The 17,156-nt window shown below is 41.6% G+C and overlaps 1 protein-coding gene across 6 annotated transcripts in view; it reads left to right on the forward strand.

The window, feature by feature from the left end:
• The window catches only part of TENM2 (teneurin transmembrane protein 2), a 1,386,931-nt gene that overhangs the window by 1,064,552 nt on the left and 305,223 nt on the right, over window positions 1–17,156 (forward strand). For all 6 annotated transcript variants that reach the window (XM_032158572.2, XM_032158571.2, XM_058440114.1 and 3 more), the window contains one exon: window positions 12,803–13,037. In XM_032158572.2, coding sequence (XP_032014463.1) covers window positions 12,803–13,037 — 235 coding nt within the window. The remainder of the gene's footprint in view (window positions 1–12,802; window positions 13,038–17,156) is intronic.

A 17,156-nucleotide genomic window follows, 5' to 3' on the forward strand; every position in this document is an offset into this window, starting at 1 on the left:
TAGCAAAGATTCTTTAATACAACGGATTTGTGATGAAAAGTGAACATTTTCAGGTGGCAGAAAGAGCCACAGGAGATCCTGTTAGTCAGAGTTTGGAAGTGAAATGTGTCTATTCCCACTTGGGGTTTGTGGGAGGCCTCTGCTCCCATTAGTTCCATGGGGATTTCTGCTTGTAAGGCATTTGTTGTCGTGTTTGGATTGCTGTAGGAAGAGAAAAAATTACTACAGTTTGCATGAGATAGAGCTGTGTTTTGGCAAGGAAGCCCATGATAATTTTTCTTCTTGAACCTTGATCAAATTCAAGCTTTTGAGATTTGTCTCAAATGATACTGTGGTATACTTGAATGTACTTTCATTTCTGATGGAATTTGGAATATTTCTCCAATTTCTTTGTTGCCATATTTGTCAATATGTAATTAATTAACTAATTCAGTCGTTCATTCAACAACCATCTATTGTGTCTACCAAGTACTCCAAGAGCCAGGGATTCAACAGAGAATAAAATAGCATCTTTGCCTTCAAGGTACTTACTTTCTGGTGCAGAAAGACAGATGAGTTTTTTAAAAAATGGGTGCCAATATGTGCTTTAGAGAAAAAGAAAGCAATGGAAGGATGATAAGATGACTGGCACTGTCTCGGAAGGCAGGTCTTAAAAGATGACCTTTGAGCTGAGACCTGCAGACGTGGAAAGAGTGAGCTACTCAATTATTTGTATCTCCAGGCCAAGGGTACAGCAAATGCAGAGCCTCAAATAGGAGCCTGCTTGGCCGGTTCCAAATCAGGCAGAGGCCAGTAAGGATCCAGATCAGGGCCTTTCTTATTTCTTGCAATATTTTCTTCAAGAACTAGGCTTGAATCTGAAGGAAAGAGATGAACCTAGACTGATATTCTGGGCAATTCCTACACACCACAGAAGTCCCAGATTTAAAATGCCTTTGTTCTTGCTTTTCCCTCTGCCTGAAACATTGTTCCCCCAGACACTGGAATGGCTCTCTCTCTCTATTTCCTTCAGGTCCCTGATCAAATATCATCTTATCGAGAAGGCTTTCCAGACTACACTATTAAAGTGTCAAATAGGCAGTGTTAGAAATGGAAATTATTTTCTCCGCCAAATCTGATTATTTCACGTGAGAGATGACTCCCTCTCTACATTATGGGATTAAGAATGATCCCATTTGAGATGATAAATACTAGAATGTTTCAGTAGCCCAAGAAGCCCTGAGAAACAAATTGCTAATTCATGACTTAAACAATCTAAATGTGATGAACAACTCAGGACGTCAGTGAATTGTCCAACAGTGGATTGCAATGATAGAGCAACCTGCATGGCTCATAAATGAGCCAAAGAAACTGGAAAACCTTGATTTTACTGTAAGGTTTTTCATTCAAAATGGGTACTGATGCTTACCAGGACTGCCAGAACTCAAGGAAACACAGGTCTTCCTTGTGCTAATTAATAAAAGAAGAAGAGAATTTATCAAAGGACAAAAGCTGCTATAAGGCACTTCACATTGTCCACCATTGGACAGTTTTATTTCAGTGTATTTAAACTGCAAATGTGAAAAATAAGTGCACTGATTATTTTGATATTCTGTAAGGCCTGGAGTTACTATAACTCAGTAGGAAAATGGTCCCTTATTCTTAATGGTGCTATTTACCTTAAAAGTATCTGGCAACAGAAAGTTTTTCAAGTCATTGAAATAATAATCTTGGCTGGGTGTAGTGGTTCAAACCTGTAATCCCAGCACTCTGGGAGGCCAAGGTGGGAGGATTGCTTGGGGTCAGGAGTTCAAGACCAGCCTGGGCAACATAGCAAAATCTCATCTCTACCAAAAAAAAAAAAAAAAAAAAAGCCAGGCATGGTGGTATGTGCCTGTAGTCCCAGCTACTTGGAAGACTTAGGCAGGAAGATTGCTTGAGCCCAGGAATTTGAGGTTGCAGTGAGCCATGATTGTACCACTGCACTCCAGCCTGAGTGACAGAGCAAGACCCTGCCTCTTAAAAACAATGCACACAAAAATCTAAATCACAGGGTCTATGTCACCCCTCTCTCTACCACCTCAAAAAATAGGCCAGGCACAGTGGCTCACACCTGTAATCCCAGCACTTTGGGAGGTCAAGGCAAAAGGATCACCTGAGGTCAGGAGTTTGAGACCAGCCTGGCCAACATGGGGAAACCCCATCTCTACTAAAAATACAAAAATTAGCCGGATATGGTGGCACATGCCTGTAGTCCCAGCTACTTGGGAGGGTGAGGCAGGAGAATCGCATGAACCTGGGAGGCAGAGGTTGCAGTAAGCCGAGATGGCGCCACTGCACTCCAGCCTGGGTGACAGAGTGAGACTCCCATCTCAAAAAAAGCAAATAAATAAATAATAATTAGCCTATTCAGGTGAAAATAAATGCTGACATTTCCTGAGGGCCTCCTATGTGTAATGCGTTTTCTGAGCACTTTAAACATGGTATCTCATTTAACTCTCTTTACCAAGTAGGAACTGTTATTAACCACCTTTTACAGATGAGGATGCAGAAGTTAAGCACCTCAAAACTGTGATTGTCTAACTTCAGAAGTCCTCCAGGCAAAACTGGAGAGATCAGTGTTTTCAAGACTGAAAAGGCCCTAGAAATGGCATCCTTAACCCTTGCTAGAAAGAAACCTTTTTTCCAGTGGAGCACAGTGGGACCCAGTGATCCTTATGGCAATGCCTCTTCCTCCTACTGCAAAACTGAGGGCTGATAACACACTGGCCTCTTGGTGGTCCCTGTTTTTTCTAAAAGTTAGTAGCATCCTGGGGATCTCCAAGGTGAGGGTGAGAGGTTTCTCCTCTAAGCCTGCTCAGCAGCCGGGTACTTCTCATCATTCATGCAACATCATAAGAAAGGTCTTCAGCACTGTGAGAGGTCTGATTTATTTTAATTGGGAGGTAAAGACAACTCCAAGACAACTTTGAAAGAAACCAGTAAACAATTACCAGCAAACTCCAGAGAGTGCTGTCTCTGACAGTACTTAAGCCATGTAGTCTTAGGCAGTGGATGTTTCTCCAGATATTTGATTATCTTGGGTAATTACTTGTGTGGTTACATGCATGTGTGTGTATGTGTGTGCATTCTAAAGGCAAAAAGGGGGTTCTGAAAATATCTCTAGTGATATGTCTTTACATCCCATGGCATCAGCTGTCACTTGACATGACACCAGATGCAGTTCAAGGTCTGACATTCAGCTGGCTTGTGTTTATATAGTATGGAGAAACTTTTGTTCCCTTGCCCTATAAGGCATGTACCAGGAGAGATTTTGGGAAAAGGTCACCCAGATAGTAAATAATTCTGCGGAGCTTTGAAGTGAAAATGCTCCAGGAACCTTTATCCCATCCTTGCCATTTAACTGGTGTGCTTTGGCCACTCTTGGTATTAATGAATGGTGTAGATCAGAGTTTGTTTCCATTATTCTGTTCATCAGAGACACAATCTCAAATCAAAATTATATTTTATCTTTGTTTTGATCCTCTTTCTGTGTTTGGGGGAAAGCACTGTAAACATCTCAAAGAGACAGAAAAAAAGAATGAAATACACCCCCCAGGAAAATCTAGTTAAAGACCTAAAGAATGGCATCTCGGCGGAAGAGAATTCCACTGTGAGGTTTGGCTTTTTTTAAAAAATAGCCTGGTCTTTGAAAAACATATTATCTTTCATAGGTAGGGAAATATCCAAATTTTGCCCAGCCTATTTTACAATAAGACCTTGAAAAGCTATGTGATGAGCTGGAATGAGAGGAGTTTAAATTTTTGATGCAATTCTCTGCCTGGGAAAGTGATAATGCTGCTCGCATAACAGAAAGAGTATTTTCTGCTACAGCACAACAATCAACATAACGTCTGGGCATATTAATAATTTCACTCCTAAACTTCTCAACAGGGAGTGCATGGGTCTTAATAGTATTGTCAAGATCCTTAGGGCAATTGAAAAACCCAAAATCATTACTTTCTACTGATAGGCTTTCCTCTCCCAGAGGAGGCCAAAATACCTAGGGTAATGTAGATTTATTGAAATGCTCAGATAGGCACTGCTCAGACATAACTGTAATAAAATCTTCTCTTCAGAAGGGTTCTTCTCAAGTATTTCAAGTGGTCTTTTGTATTTTGTCTTTGTCACTTGGAAAGTAGCTAATGGAGTTGACACTGATCTCAAGTAATACTTTCCTGATGACTTAGGAAGGCAAAGAATGAGTATAGGGGCAATGGTCAAATGATGTGGCACCTATGATTAAAATCCCTTTCTGACCCTTCATGTGTGAGAACTTGCCTTATTGGGGCGGGATGGCCCCAAATTCCCAATAGCTATTAAGCTCTTAACCCAAGGGCAGCTACTGACTTGGCACCCACTTCAAGAGTCCCCTTATCCTTTCTTCTTTCCCCTCCCACAAATGTCCCTGCCTGTGCCTGACTAGGTGATTACAACCATGCCTGAACCGCTAGAACAAATTCCCAGCTCTCCCTCAGACATTCACTTGTGCAACTGGCTCTCAAGTGCCATCACCTAACAATCTCCGTCTGGAAAATATCAACAGCAGCAGGGTCTCAGCCAAAAAAAAAAAAAAAAGGCCTGCGGGGGACCTGCTTCATGTTGCCAGGGGAAGATCTTTTTAAGTGCTAGGTAGTGTGCCCCGTTTGAGATTGAACTTTGACTGGCTCTGATGGAGCTCTGCAACAGACAGATGTCGTGGTTATAATAAACAAAGGGAATTGCCATTTGCATGAAATGTCCAGGATTGGCAAATCCATAGGAACAGAGAGTAGATTAACATTTGTCAGAGGCTATGGGAGGGAGGAAGGGACTGGGCAGTGACTGCTGATGGGTATGTTGTACCCTTTGAGGGTGACAAAAATGTTCTAAAATTAGATAGTGGTGATGGTTGCATATCTTGGTGAATATACTAAAGAAACACCGAAATGTGTACTTTTAAAAGCTGAATTGTATGATATCTCAGTAAAACTGTTATTTTAAAAAAGCAGAAGAGGTGATCAGGCAGCAAGTGCCAGGAAACACAACCAAAAAACAACCAAAGATGGAGGAGTTTGAAGTCACCTTCCCTCTGTGTCTAGCCATCTCCCTGTTAAAGGAGCCCTAGAGGTAACAGGAATGAGGGAATTAAGTGGGAGGGCATCATTGATTCCAGCAATCAACTAGAATGCTCAAGGGGTAGAGGCAGAAATCTACTCTGATCCCTGTCCTCTGAGACTCTAAATATAACCCCCAGGGACATGACTTGTTCATTCATTCATTCATTCATCACCACTAGTTTTATACCAGGCACTGTAGCCTTATGCTGGGATATACAGACGAGTGAGACAAACTGTTTTTAATAGAGGCATTCATGATCTAGTGGAGAGCACAGGAGAGTCCAAAAATAATATAAAACCATGTGCTGAGCGTTACAAAAGAAATGTAAGCATTGGGCAAATCAAGCACCCAGGGGGGCACAGATACATTACAGTTACATACAAAATTTAAGGAGAGAGAATTATATTACTTAACCTCCCTGCACCTTGGTCTCCTCATCTTTAAAGTGGAGAACAATATCTTCTTTAAAGTGCTTTAAAGGTTATTGTAAGTTTTAAATAAGATGAAATATGTAGAATGCTTATCACACAGTTGTTGCTTATTAAATGGGAGCTATTGGACTTAGGTGATCTAAGATGTCCCTGCAGACCCTAGTCCTTTGCGAACGTAGGCAGAGCTGAGGAAAACTTTGAATTCTGAGCCTGCAAATGATTGCTCCTTGTGACTGTAATTCCCATGTTCCGCTCTGCAGTGTTGATCTGTGCGTCATTGCGAATGCACTCGGAATGTTTTTCTCTGAGGTCATATATTTTGTGTAAGAAAGAGAGCTATAAATCATTCCTTACAGGCAAGCACAGCCCTTTCTTTCTCTGCCCTCTGTTCAGGCTGAGCGGGGTGCTTCCTTCAAGGACAGCCCCCTGATACAGGACCGTGCAACCCAGGCCAGAGGCACTGGCTAGAGCTGGAGCCAGCGGCTGGGGAGATGAGGAGGAGGCTAGAAATTGACTCACTCCTTCATCCCCCTTCTTGTTTCTCCTCCACTCTGAAATGTGGAAAGGCTGCAGCTGCAGCTTGCAACAGTAGTGACCAGATCCAAGAAAGACTGCAGATAGGCCACCTGCCCTGTGAAGCCAGCAATACCATATGTGTGTCAGTAACAAAAATTGCAAGTCCATTCTTTAGGAGATAAGTCATTCTGTAGGTGTTAAGACAGAAGGAGGAAGCAAGCTCATTGTCCAAAGTGCCCAATACTTAGAGACAAATAAGGAAATCTCTTCAAATATGGGAGGAGGCCGGATTTGGACCTATTCCCTCCATCCCTGGGCTCTTGGCAAAATACCTCTGGTCAGAGCAGGACAGGACAAGCTGGGATGGAGTGTGCCCTTGGTTCTGCCCCTGACAGGCCTCATTGCTGCTCATTCCTCATGCTGCCCCTCACGCCGCTGGTTAGGGGAGCCAGGGATGCAGCACAGTGAAGGAAGTTTGGGGAGGGCCTTTGGGAAGGCATAGAAAAGAGATTGCACTGCAGTTTGGCTGTTCTGGCCTATTTCTCCTGATTCAAGCAGCATCCATGAGGTGGTGCAGAGCTTTGAGGTGGGCGATTCCCTCCAGTTTCTCACAAGATTGGATTCTGCCATTTAAGCAAATGTGCAAAGAAATGAGTCAAGGCTGTTTTCCTCTGTATTTGCTAGGCATGTATCAGCCAGGGCAGGGGACGTGTTTCCTCCCTGTGTGCCTGTGTTCTGGCTTTGGGTTCCTTTGCATACGGCTGGGAGGGGAAGAGACCCTGGGATTATGTGCCGGCTCTACCACTTACTAAGCTATATGACATCTGGTGCATTACTTAACCTCTCTGAACCTCACTTACTAGATCTGTGAAATGGGCATGAAAAGTGACCTGTCCCCTGGGAGTAAGTAGGAATATATTGAAATGATTTATATACAACACTTAGCACAGTACCCAACACACAAGGAGAACTTAACTCATGGCAGCCATGGTCAATATTATTGTTTTGTTATCATCAGCATCAATTGTTTTGCTTATGGAAATGGAGCAGTTCTGAATCTCAAGTTTTATTTTTGTGGGCTCTTACAGAGACACTCTTGAGACTGTCTGTTAATAGCTCCTGGCCGTGTCACTTAGTCACTCTGCCCTCCTGCCGGCCGAATTTGAAGGGGGAGGGGTCAGAGGTTGATGATTTTGCAGCCCCATGTTCATTGAATATCCCCCTTCAAGAACTGCCATTTCAAAGAAGTTGGAAAAGTGGGGCCCACAGTGTCCTAGGAGGTACTCATCATTTTCCTCAGAGTCATAATTGCTATAGCTGCCATTACTATTATCAGAATGATTAATTACATCAAATAATAATAATCATAATAATATGTGTTAATAGCTTGCTATGTACCAAGAATTGTGCTAGGCTCCTCAAAAATATATTTCCATTTGATTCTCCTAACAATCATGTATGAGAAGTAAAATTACTATATCCATTTTACAAGTGAAAAAGCAGACTCAGAAAGAAAAATACGTCACTTTCCAGTGGCCACACATCTGGTCAGTGGCCAAGCAGGGGTTCAAGCCAACCACTAGCCTGAACATCTGCAACAGACTCTGTCCTCCTTAGGTCTAACCAGACACTGTTTTTCTTGAAAATCCTCACCCCCAATTCCCTCTGACCAATTCAAGGTCAAATTTGAACAGGGTGTCCTGGTGCCAGTTATCATCAACCAGAGATTCTCAAGTCTCTGCCAACACCGTGTCCTCTTTTAGAACCTTTAAATTGCTATCGAGATGTAACTTGCCCTAAAAGGTGGTTCAGGAGAAGAAGGCAAAGAGTTTGTGGTTAATTTCTCATCTGAGGGTCTGAGGGAGTTGAAAATTTTAAAGACCAACCATTGGCATGCCATTCCCAGGAATGAGTGATTTATTAGCAGCTAGGCAGGCCCTTACTTTTATTTTTTTCTTTCATATATTTTATCATCATTTCTAATCACCAGGAAAAATTGGTGAAGACAATGGCGCAAGACAAGTCTGGTTTAATTTGTCTCTGCTTTCCCACCCCATCTATTTGTTGACCCTTTGCAAGAGTAAACCCAACCTAAACACGTCCTCCAACTGTTTATTTAGGCAGAGTGCAACAACAATAGTCGATTATTAACTATTTCTTCCTTAGAGCCCCTGAAAGTCTTCCTTTATATGTTGTTTAAAACGTGGGCATTGATTGTTTCCCCATGCTGTATGAGCAACTCTAGTGGAGTCAACACAAAAGTTGATATGCCAAGGTTTTTCACTTCCCACATCTGACTTTGTGGGAATTGGTATTGTTACTCAACAAAGAAGCACTGCTTCATTTTTCTCAAGTTTCACTGCCAACCAGTAGGCATTTAGGAAGGACAGACTATGTGACTGGCATCCCTCTCAAAATCAACTGGCAACAACTGTCCCACAGAAAATCTAAAAGCACAGAAGCACAGACCATTCTTTAGCAGGACAAACAGCAGTGCCCATTCAAGCCCTTGATTTTTAAACATACGGGAAACATCTTCTCTATAAATTCACTTATCTTTTCCAGGAGCCTTACCTATACCTCCCCTGGTTTTTAGTAAAGAGCCAATAAGACAGTTCCTTCTTCCTAGGACTAAAAGCCACGCAGTACCTAAAAATAAATTCCAGGTTCTGGACTGAAGGTAAATCAGGTGCAGTATCAGGTCAGCACCAATATTTTAATGACAGTTGCCTTTTGTCTACTAATAGCATACTGATTAGGTTGATACTGTGTAAGAATTTACCTTATGTAGTTTCTTATGTTTAAATTGCATTATTATGTAATTTCATATTTATGTAATAGAAGAGCTCTTAATAATATGCACATTAATTAAACCCAATAAATGTATGGAACTTACAGTGGACATGAGGGTTCCTTCATCAAGCTGAGTTATTCATCTCCATTTCATAGTAGGTTAAAGACATCAGTTGCTTTACAGAAGGGCTTTTCATGTATTTTGGCTTTTTGGAAAGCAAGAAGGCATGTTGTCAGCCATTGTTTGCATTTTTGAAACAGAAAACCTTCCCACCCAGCAAGTGTGTTGGATGACTGTAGTGAAAAGTGATAAATGCAAAAAGGTGCTTGTGATCATTTGTTGTAGCAGAGGTGCTTCATACTAGAGGTACGTTGCTTATACTGAATACCAGGGCACCCGAGTGAAACTAGGAGTCAAAAACATACTATTAGGCGTCAGTAACATAAATACATACAGCCAGCTAAGTTAAGAGAACAGGGATCGCTAGGGTTGATGGCAAATCGGATAAGCCACCCCACCCCTCACAGCATTCACCCCTCACAGCATTCACCCCTCACAGCATTCACCCCTCACAGCATTCAGCTCCATCCAGTTGTTTTGGGAGGATACAGACTCCATATTTTGGGTTTGGTTTTGCTTTCAAGAGAAGTCAGAAATCTGGAACACTGCAAAATCTCAACTTTGAATTTTTTATAATATTCAGCTTGAGGGCTGTCAGTCTGTGACATCTGCCCTAGATAGATGAAATTTGGATTTAATTTTCCTGCTCAAATCTGGGCTCCCTGAGAGCTGCAGTTATGTCTTACCCACCCTTTCATCCCTGAAAGAACCCATCACTGTTCTCTGCACTTGGTTTTCGGGGACTTGCCAGCCATCAGGCAGCATGCTTAGCACTTTACATTCATCCTTCCTCTCTAACTTTCACAGCAACCTTAGCGGGTGGTTACTGCTGTTTTCACCAGTTGGCAGATGAGTAAGCTGAGAATGAAAGAAATGAGGTAGCACGCCCAGGTTCACACAACTAGAAAGTGGCAGACTCAATTCTTGAACCCGGTTCTGGAGATTTTATCTCCTAACCTCTAGCTAAATGCCCCTGCTTAGATGTTCCCACATTCCTCTGTATATATCCCAAGGGTCGCATTTACCACTCCGTATTGTAATTGTCTTTTCCTTCTGTCTCCTGCACCTCGTTGGGAAATATGACTGCAGGATAGATAGACAAATGAGCAAATATAATCAGTGCCGTGGTGAAAATGAGCAACAGTTAGGAGAATGTCTTCCAATACCGAGAATGCTGGATAATTTTTGTTTTTGTTGCTGTCAATAATTTGATTTATTTGCAATGCAATATCATGTTGCTTTATAGGAGGGCTGGGTGACTGGAGAATTAAGTATTCTTCCATCTTCCCTTACTCTTCCTTCTCCATTTCCCCCAGGAAGCTCTAGGCTTTCTCATTAGGATAAATGAAAAGAGAACTTGACCTCTCTTCTAGTTCACTGGAAAACTCCCAATTCATTTTATTTGGAACATAACACATAGCACCCAGGTCGGTGCTTCTCTTCCCCCTGGGGACCACCCCTGGATATTGTCAGCACACAAGCAACCGCAGGAATTCTGCCCACACATAACACAGATGGACCTCACAAGGGCCACACAAGCTGGAGTAGACAAGGAGAACTTAGCTCAGAGGGAATAGACAGGAAGCAGGAGGGTCTGGTATCTCATTTAGGGAATTAAATCCTTTATTTGGCCTCTTTGTACTTTAGAAGAGTGTGTGGTCTGGAGAGGAGCAGATGGGGGGCCAGGACAGAGGGAGACGGAAAGTTAGGACTTAGGGCTGGGGAGGGCACGTTCTCACTTGTGCACTGACCCGCCCCATCTTCCTGAGGCAAGTCTAGTAATTACCTAACTAATGGGGAATAATGACACCACTTGGATGGGAGTTGAGAGAGGGGAAAAGAAAGGCTTGAGAATTCATTAACCATGTGCGAGGGACTTGGATAGCATCCCTGAAGGATCATTATTACATCATTTCACCCCCCTTTCCCACCTCTTTCCATTAATATGAGACAGACGAATGCTAAATAACTACGTAATAATACATTACTAGACAGACAACAATGCCAGAAAATATAATAGCCTGCTACAGCTATGAAACTCCCCCAAAGATATATTTAAAATGTCACTGATGCATAATGTAAAATAGGAATTACAGGTTCATTTGGAGGACATGATTTAAAATCTATACAACTGTACAGTGGTATTTCCCACTGGGTTTTCGTTGTCACTGTCCTTTTCTAAACATCACAAAGAAAAAAAAATCACCCAAGTAATTTCAGCCTAGAGATGCAAACTTCAAGGAGCCTGTTTCCTCCGTGTTTTTCCTTCTTGTTTTTGTTGGTCAGGATGCTCTCCAAACCTAGTATCTTCTTGACATGTTGTCTTTTCTTCAGAATGTTTCTGCAGCCTGCACAAGAACCCCAGAATGTAGATTACACCTTTTGGAGATGTAGCCCGGCCACATAAGGAGACAAGTAGTTGAAATTTGTGTCAAATTGCTTGTTTAAATGACTTGAGCCAACTTCTTAAAGCCAGGACAGCAGGGGCTGAGGATTTTTAAAGTTGGCAGGGGCCAAAAATGACAAGGCTCAGCAGTCACCTGGTGAGCTGCCAGCCCTGACTGGAAGCTTCAAAAAATAAACTTTCTCAAAGGACACAAATTAAAAGTCATGTTTCAGCATCCATTAAAACGAAATTATAGGCTTCATCGCATAGCGAACTACTTTCATTTTCATTATGCTTAAAATATTTCATTTTGTAGATTGAGAATCGGTTGCTAGGAAAACCTTGTGTGGAGTTGTCAGAGACAGCGATATCTACAAGGGGATATTTTCCAAGGGAGAGCTCTCCTTTGTTTTTCCTGCAAGGATAGAGGATTTTGTTATTTAAAAAAACGCAGGATGCAATTTGGAGTCAGGGTCATGGCTTGAAAACATCTGCCATGACCTTCTCCAGAGACCGAGTCCTCAGGGTTCATCTCTCAGAGGAGAGAAGTTAGCAACGTGCTGAGCTGAGCGGGCTCACAGGTGTGTTTTGTTCACTCTCATTTAAAAATATATATATGTATATATTACACATATACACATATATACACACGTACATACACAGATATGTGTGTACACACACATACATACACCAATGTGTGTACACACACATACATACACCAATATGTGTGTACACACACATACATATATGTAAATCTTATTTTGAGTTGTCAACATTTTTAAAAACTAGGAAATTTTATCTACAAGTCCAGATTTCCAGCTTTTCTAGAGAAATTAGAAATTACGGCTGCCTTGAGTGCGCTCCCTCATTCCCACGTGACTAAATTGACCTGGTGCTGAGTGAGGGCTGCCCCCTCGTCTCTCCACCTCAACTCAGTCCATAGCTAGCCCACTCCACCTTCCTGCCTGGCCCCTACAGGTATTTAAAGGTGCTACTCCCTGACTCAGAGTGTGCCATATTCTTAATATCTTCAAAAGATGAAATTTTTGAAAAGAATGCGTGCAGTATACTAGTTTACCTGGAAAGGGAATAGGGACTTGTTATGACAGCGATCAGCCTTGAATGTCATGTTACTTTCATTGCAGTATTAATATGTTTCAAATAATTCCTCTGGTCAGCCCTTATCCACCTGGTTTTGCTAAATTAGTTTCTCATTATTCTTCATTTGATGCGTGTGGATAAATGCAAATCAAAGCCAATTATTTGTTTGTAACTAACTCTGGGATGCCTGCTGCAGTCTTATCTGTCGCTCTAGCTTGCGGCTTTCAGCAATTGTCAGCTTAGAGACTTTGGTTTGAAACTCTCCTCCAGAGGTTTGCAGAGTGCCTGAGACTGGAATTTGCAGGCGCTAACAGTCATTTCTCCTTTTTTTTTCAGGCCCTCCGAACCACCACAGCCAGTCGACTCTGAGGCCCCCTCTCCCGCCCCCTCACAACCACACGCTGTCCCATCACCACTCGTCTGCCAACTCCCTCAACAGAAACTCACTGACCAATCGGCGGAGTCAGATCCACGCCCCGGCCCCAGCGCCCAATGACCTGGCCACCACACCAGAGTCCGTTCAGCTTCAGGACAGCTGGGTGCTAAACAGCAACGTGCCACTGGAGACCCGGTAAGTCCCCATCGCCAGCTCACAGTCACACTCAGTGTCATCTTACCCCTGAGTCACCACACAGAGCCACTGGGTGTCTCAGAGCTCCAGTCGGAGAGACACTCTGGGTATAAATAATGAGACAAGTTTACCACCTCCTTGTTCCCTTGGTAATTTGACCCTGGACAGTAGGTTGACAGGTATTTCTTCGTTCACATGTGTCTCCTTTTAAAGCTTGTTTACTTTCTTAGATAGCTCTTGTGTACCCAACTAATAGAATTAGCATAACATATTTTTACTCGAAGGCTCATGGGAAACATGCTTATAAGGGTATATTGACTGATAGCTGCTGATAAATTATGCATTTGGCCTTTCTTGAAGTAATAGATGAAGACTCATTTGAAATTAAGTGTTTGGGGAGACCTTGAGAAACAATCCCTGATTCCAAACTGACAGAAGTATAATTTAAATTTATATTTCATCCAACACGCAGTCTCACTTTAATCCCTCCTGTACACACTAACAGCTTGATGCCTGTGGGGCAAACAGTAATGTATAAAAACAAACAAGAAAAAAGGGGCAGCACTTATGTGAGGAGGGAAGAGTTTGAAAATGATCTCCAGGTCTGGCTTTGTTTTGTTTTGCTTTTGCTTCTGTCCTGTTTTCACCTTCGATTCTGTTCTCCAAAACCATATACACCTTAATGATCTGTGAGAAGACCTGTCGGTCAGGGTATGGAGGGGTTGGAACGTCATTGACAGTGAAGGCTCTGTGTGGGTTGGCCAGACTCTGAAACAGCCTTGCTGCTCTATCCCCAGGCACATTCTTGGTTTGTGTGTTTCAAATGCTATTGTTTCCTTGTCTGGAAGAAGCATGGAGGCGGAATAGAGAGGAGGGCTAATTCATACTGACCCTTCAAAAAGTTCCCAAACAGATTTTAAACTTTAATAACTTAGGTTTGAGGAAAGACAGAAATAATCTGTAATCTTTCTGATAATGGCCAGTGAATTCTCTGCACACAGCTAGAAGCAATTTTGAAAGTCATAGCATTTGGAGTTGTTTCTTATCTATAATTTTTTGGTTTTTTTATAAGATCCTGAAAATTAATACGTTATACATCTTTGTCACTATAATCACTCCAAACTTTTAATTTTATTTTCTGATGATTATAGGATTTTTTAAGAATTTTTGCTTTATTAAGAGAAACTAAAAGAATGAACCTAAGCTAATAAATATCCTTGATCTCAACATTAGTTTAAAAGAATTGGTACAGAAATAAATAAAATGACACAAAATGAAGCACTAAGCAAAATACAAAGAGTCTCAGCAAAAAATTACCTAACATGCGTATGCACACGCATACACACATACACAAACACACACGGGCTGTCACACAAAGAATGGTTATATAACAAAGTAAACATTATAGCAACCACATCTGTTTGACTCTTAATCCAAACTAATGCGAAAAATCTGTTGAGAAAATTGGGGTAATTTAAACATGGATTGGGTATTTAATGATATTAAGAATATAATTATAATTTTGTTAGGTGCAGTTTTGGCATGCATGTTTGGTTCAAACATTAAAAACATTCCAATTGAGGAATGAAAAACTACCTATCGGGTATTATGCTTTTTTTTTTTATTTATTATAGTTTAAGTTCTGGGATACACGTGCAGAACGTGCAGGTTTGTTACATAGGTATAAACATGCCGTGGTGGTTTGCTGCACCCATCAACCCATCATCTATATTAGGTATTTCTCCCAATGCGATCCCTCCCCTAGCCCCCTGCCCCCTCACAGGCCCCAGTGTGTGATGTTCCCCTCCCTGTGTCCATGTATTCTTATTGTTCAGCTCCCAATTATGAGTGAGAGCATGCAGTGTTTGGTTTTCTGTTCCTGTGTTAGTTTGCTGAGAATGATGGTTTCCGGCTTCATTCATGTCCCTACAAAGGCCATGAACTCATCCTTTTTTTATGGCTACATAGTATTCCATGGTGTATATATGCCACATTTTCTTTATCCAGTCTATCATTGATGGGCATTTGGGTTGGTTCCAAGTCTTTGCTATCGTGAATAGTGCTGCAATAAACATATGTGTGCATATGTCTTTATAGTAGAATGATTTATAATCCTTTGGGTTCATACCCAGTAATGGGATTGCTGGGTCAAATGGTATTTCTGGTTCTAGATCCTTGAGGAATTGCCACACTGTCTTCCACAATGGTTGAACCAATTTACACTCCCACCAACAGTGTAAAAAGCATTCCTATTTCTCCACATCCTCTCCAGCATCTGTTTCCTGACTTTCAATGATCACCGTTCTAACTGGCATGAGATGTTATCTCATTGTGGTTTTGATTTGCATTTCTCTAACGATCAGTGATAATGAGCTTTTTTTCATATGGTTGTTGGCCACATAAATGTCTTCTTTTGAGAAGTGTCTGTTCATATCCTTCACCCACTTTTTGATGGGGTTGTTTGTTTTCTTGTAAATTTGTTTAAGTTCCTTGTAGATTCTAGATATTAGCCCTTTGTCAGATGGATAGATGGCAAAAAATTTCTCCCATTCTGTAGGTTGCCTGTTCACTCTGATTACGGTTTATTTTGCTGTGGGGAAGCTCTTTAGTTTAATTAGATTCCATTTGTCAATTTTGGCTTTCTTTGCCATTGCTTTTTGTGTTTTTGTCACGAAGTCTTTGCCCATGCCTATGTCCTGAATGGTATTGCCTAGGTTTTCTTCTAGGATTTTTATGGTTTTAGGTTTTGTGTTTAAGTCTTTAATCCATCTTGAGTTAATTTTTGTCTAAGGTGTAAGGAAGGGGTCCAGTTTCAGTTTTCTGAATATAGCTAGCCAGTTTTTCCAACACCATTTATTAAATAGGGAATCTTTTCCCCGTTGCTTGTTTCTGTCAGGTTTGTCAAAGATTAGATGGTCATAGATGTACGGCATTATTTCTGAGGCCTCTGTTCTATTCCATTGGTCTACATATCTGTTTTGGTACCAGTACCATGCTGTTTTGGTAACTGTAACCTTACAGTATAGTTTGAAGTCAGGTAGCATGATGACTCCAGTTTTGTTCTTTTTGCCTAGGCTGTATCACTTGGCTATATAGGCTCTTTTTTGGTTCCACATTAAATTTAAAGTAGTTCTTTCTAATTCTGTGAAGAAAGTCAATGGTAGCTTGATGGGGATAGCGTTGAATCTATACATTACTTTGGGAAGTATGGCTATTTTCACTATATTGATTCTTCCTATCCATTAGCATGGAATGTTTTTCCGTTTGTTTGTGTCTTCTCTTATTTCGTTGAGCAGTGGTTTGTAGTCCTCCTTGAAGAGGTCCTTCACATCCCTTATAAGTTGAATTCCGAGGTATTTTATTCTCTTCATAGCAATTGTGAATGGGAGTTCACTCATGATTTGGCTGTCTGTTTGTCTATTATGGGTGTATAAAAATGCTTGTGGGCTGGGTGCGGTGGCTCACACTTGTAATCCCAGCACTTTGGGAGGCTGAGGCGGGCGGATCACGAGGTCAGGAGATGGAGACCACGGTGAAACCCCGTCTCTACTAAAAAAATACAAAAAATTAGCTGGGCATGGTGGTGGGCGCCTGTAGTCCCAGCTACTCAGAGAGGCTGAGGCAGGAGAATGGCGTGAACCCGGGAGAGATGCCACACTGCACTCACCTGGCGACAGGAGACCCACTGGGTGATTTTTGCATATTGACTTTGTATCCTGAGACTTTGCTTGAAGTTGCTTATCACCTTAAGGAGATTTTCAGGAGATGATGGGGTTTTCTAAATATACAATCATGTCATCTGCAAACAGAAACAATTTGACTTCCTCTCTTCCTATTTGAATACCCTTTATTTTTTTCTCTTGCCTGATTTCCCTCACCAGAACTTCCAGTACTTTGTTGAATAAGAGTGGTGAAAGAGGGCATCCTTGTCTTGTGCCAGTGTTCAAAGGGAATGCTTCCAGCTTTTGACCATTCAGTATGATATTGGCTGTGGGTCTGTCATAAATAACTCTTATTATTTTGAGTTATGTTTCATCAATACCTAGTTTATTGAGAGTTTTTAGCATGAAGGGGTGTTAAATTTTATTGAAGGCCTTTTCTGCATCTATTGAGATAATC

Source organism: Hylobates moloch, unplaced genomic scaffold (genome assembly GCF_009828535.3).
Source record: "Hylobates moloch isolate HMO894 unplaced genomic scaffold, HMol_V3 SCAFFOLD_6, whole genome shotgun sequence".
In the NCBI taxonomy this organism is placed as follows: Eukaryota; Metazoa; Chordata; class Mammalia; order Primates; family Hylobatidae; genus Hylobates; species Hylobates moloch.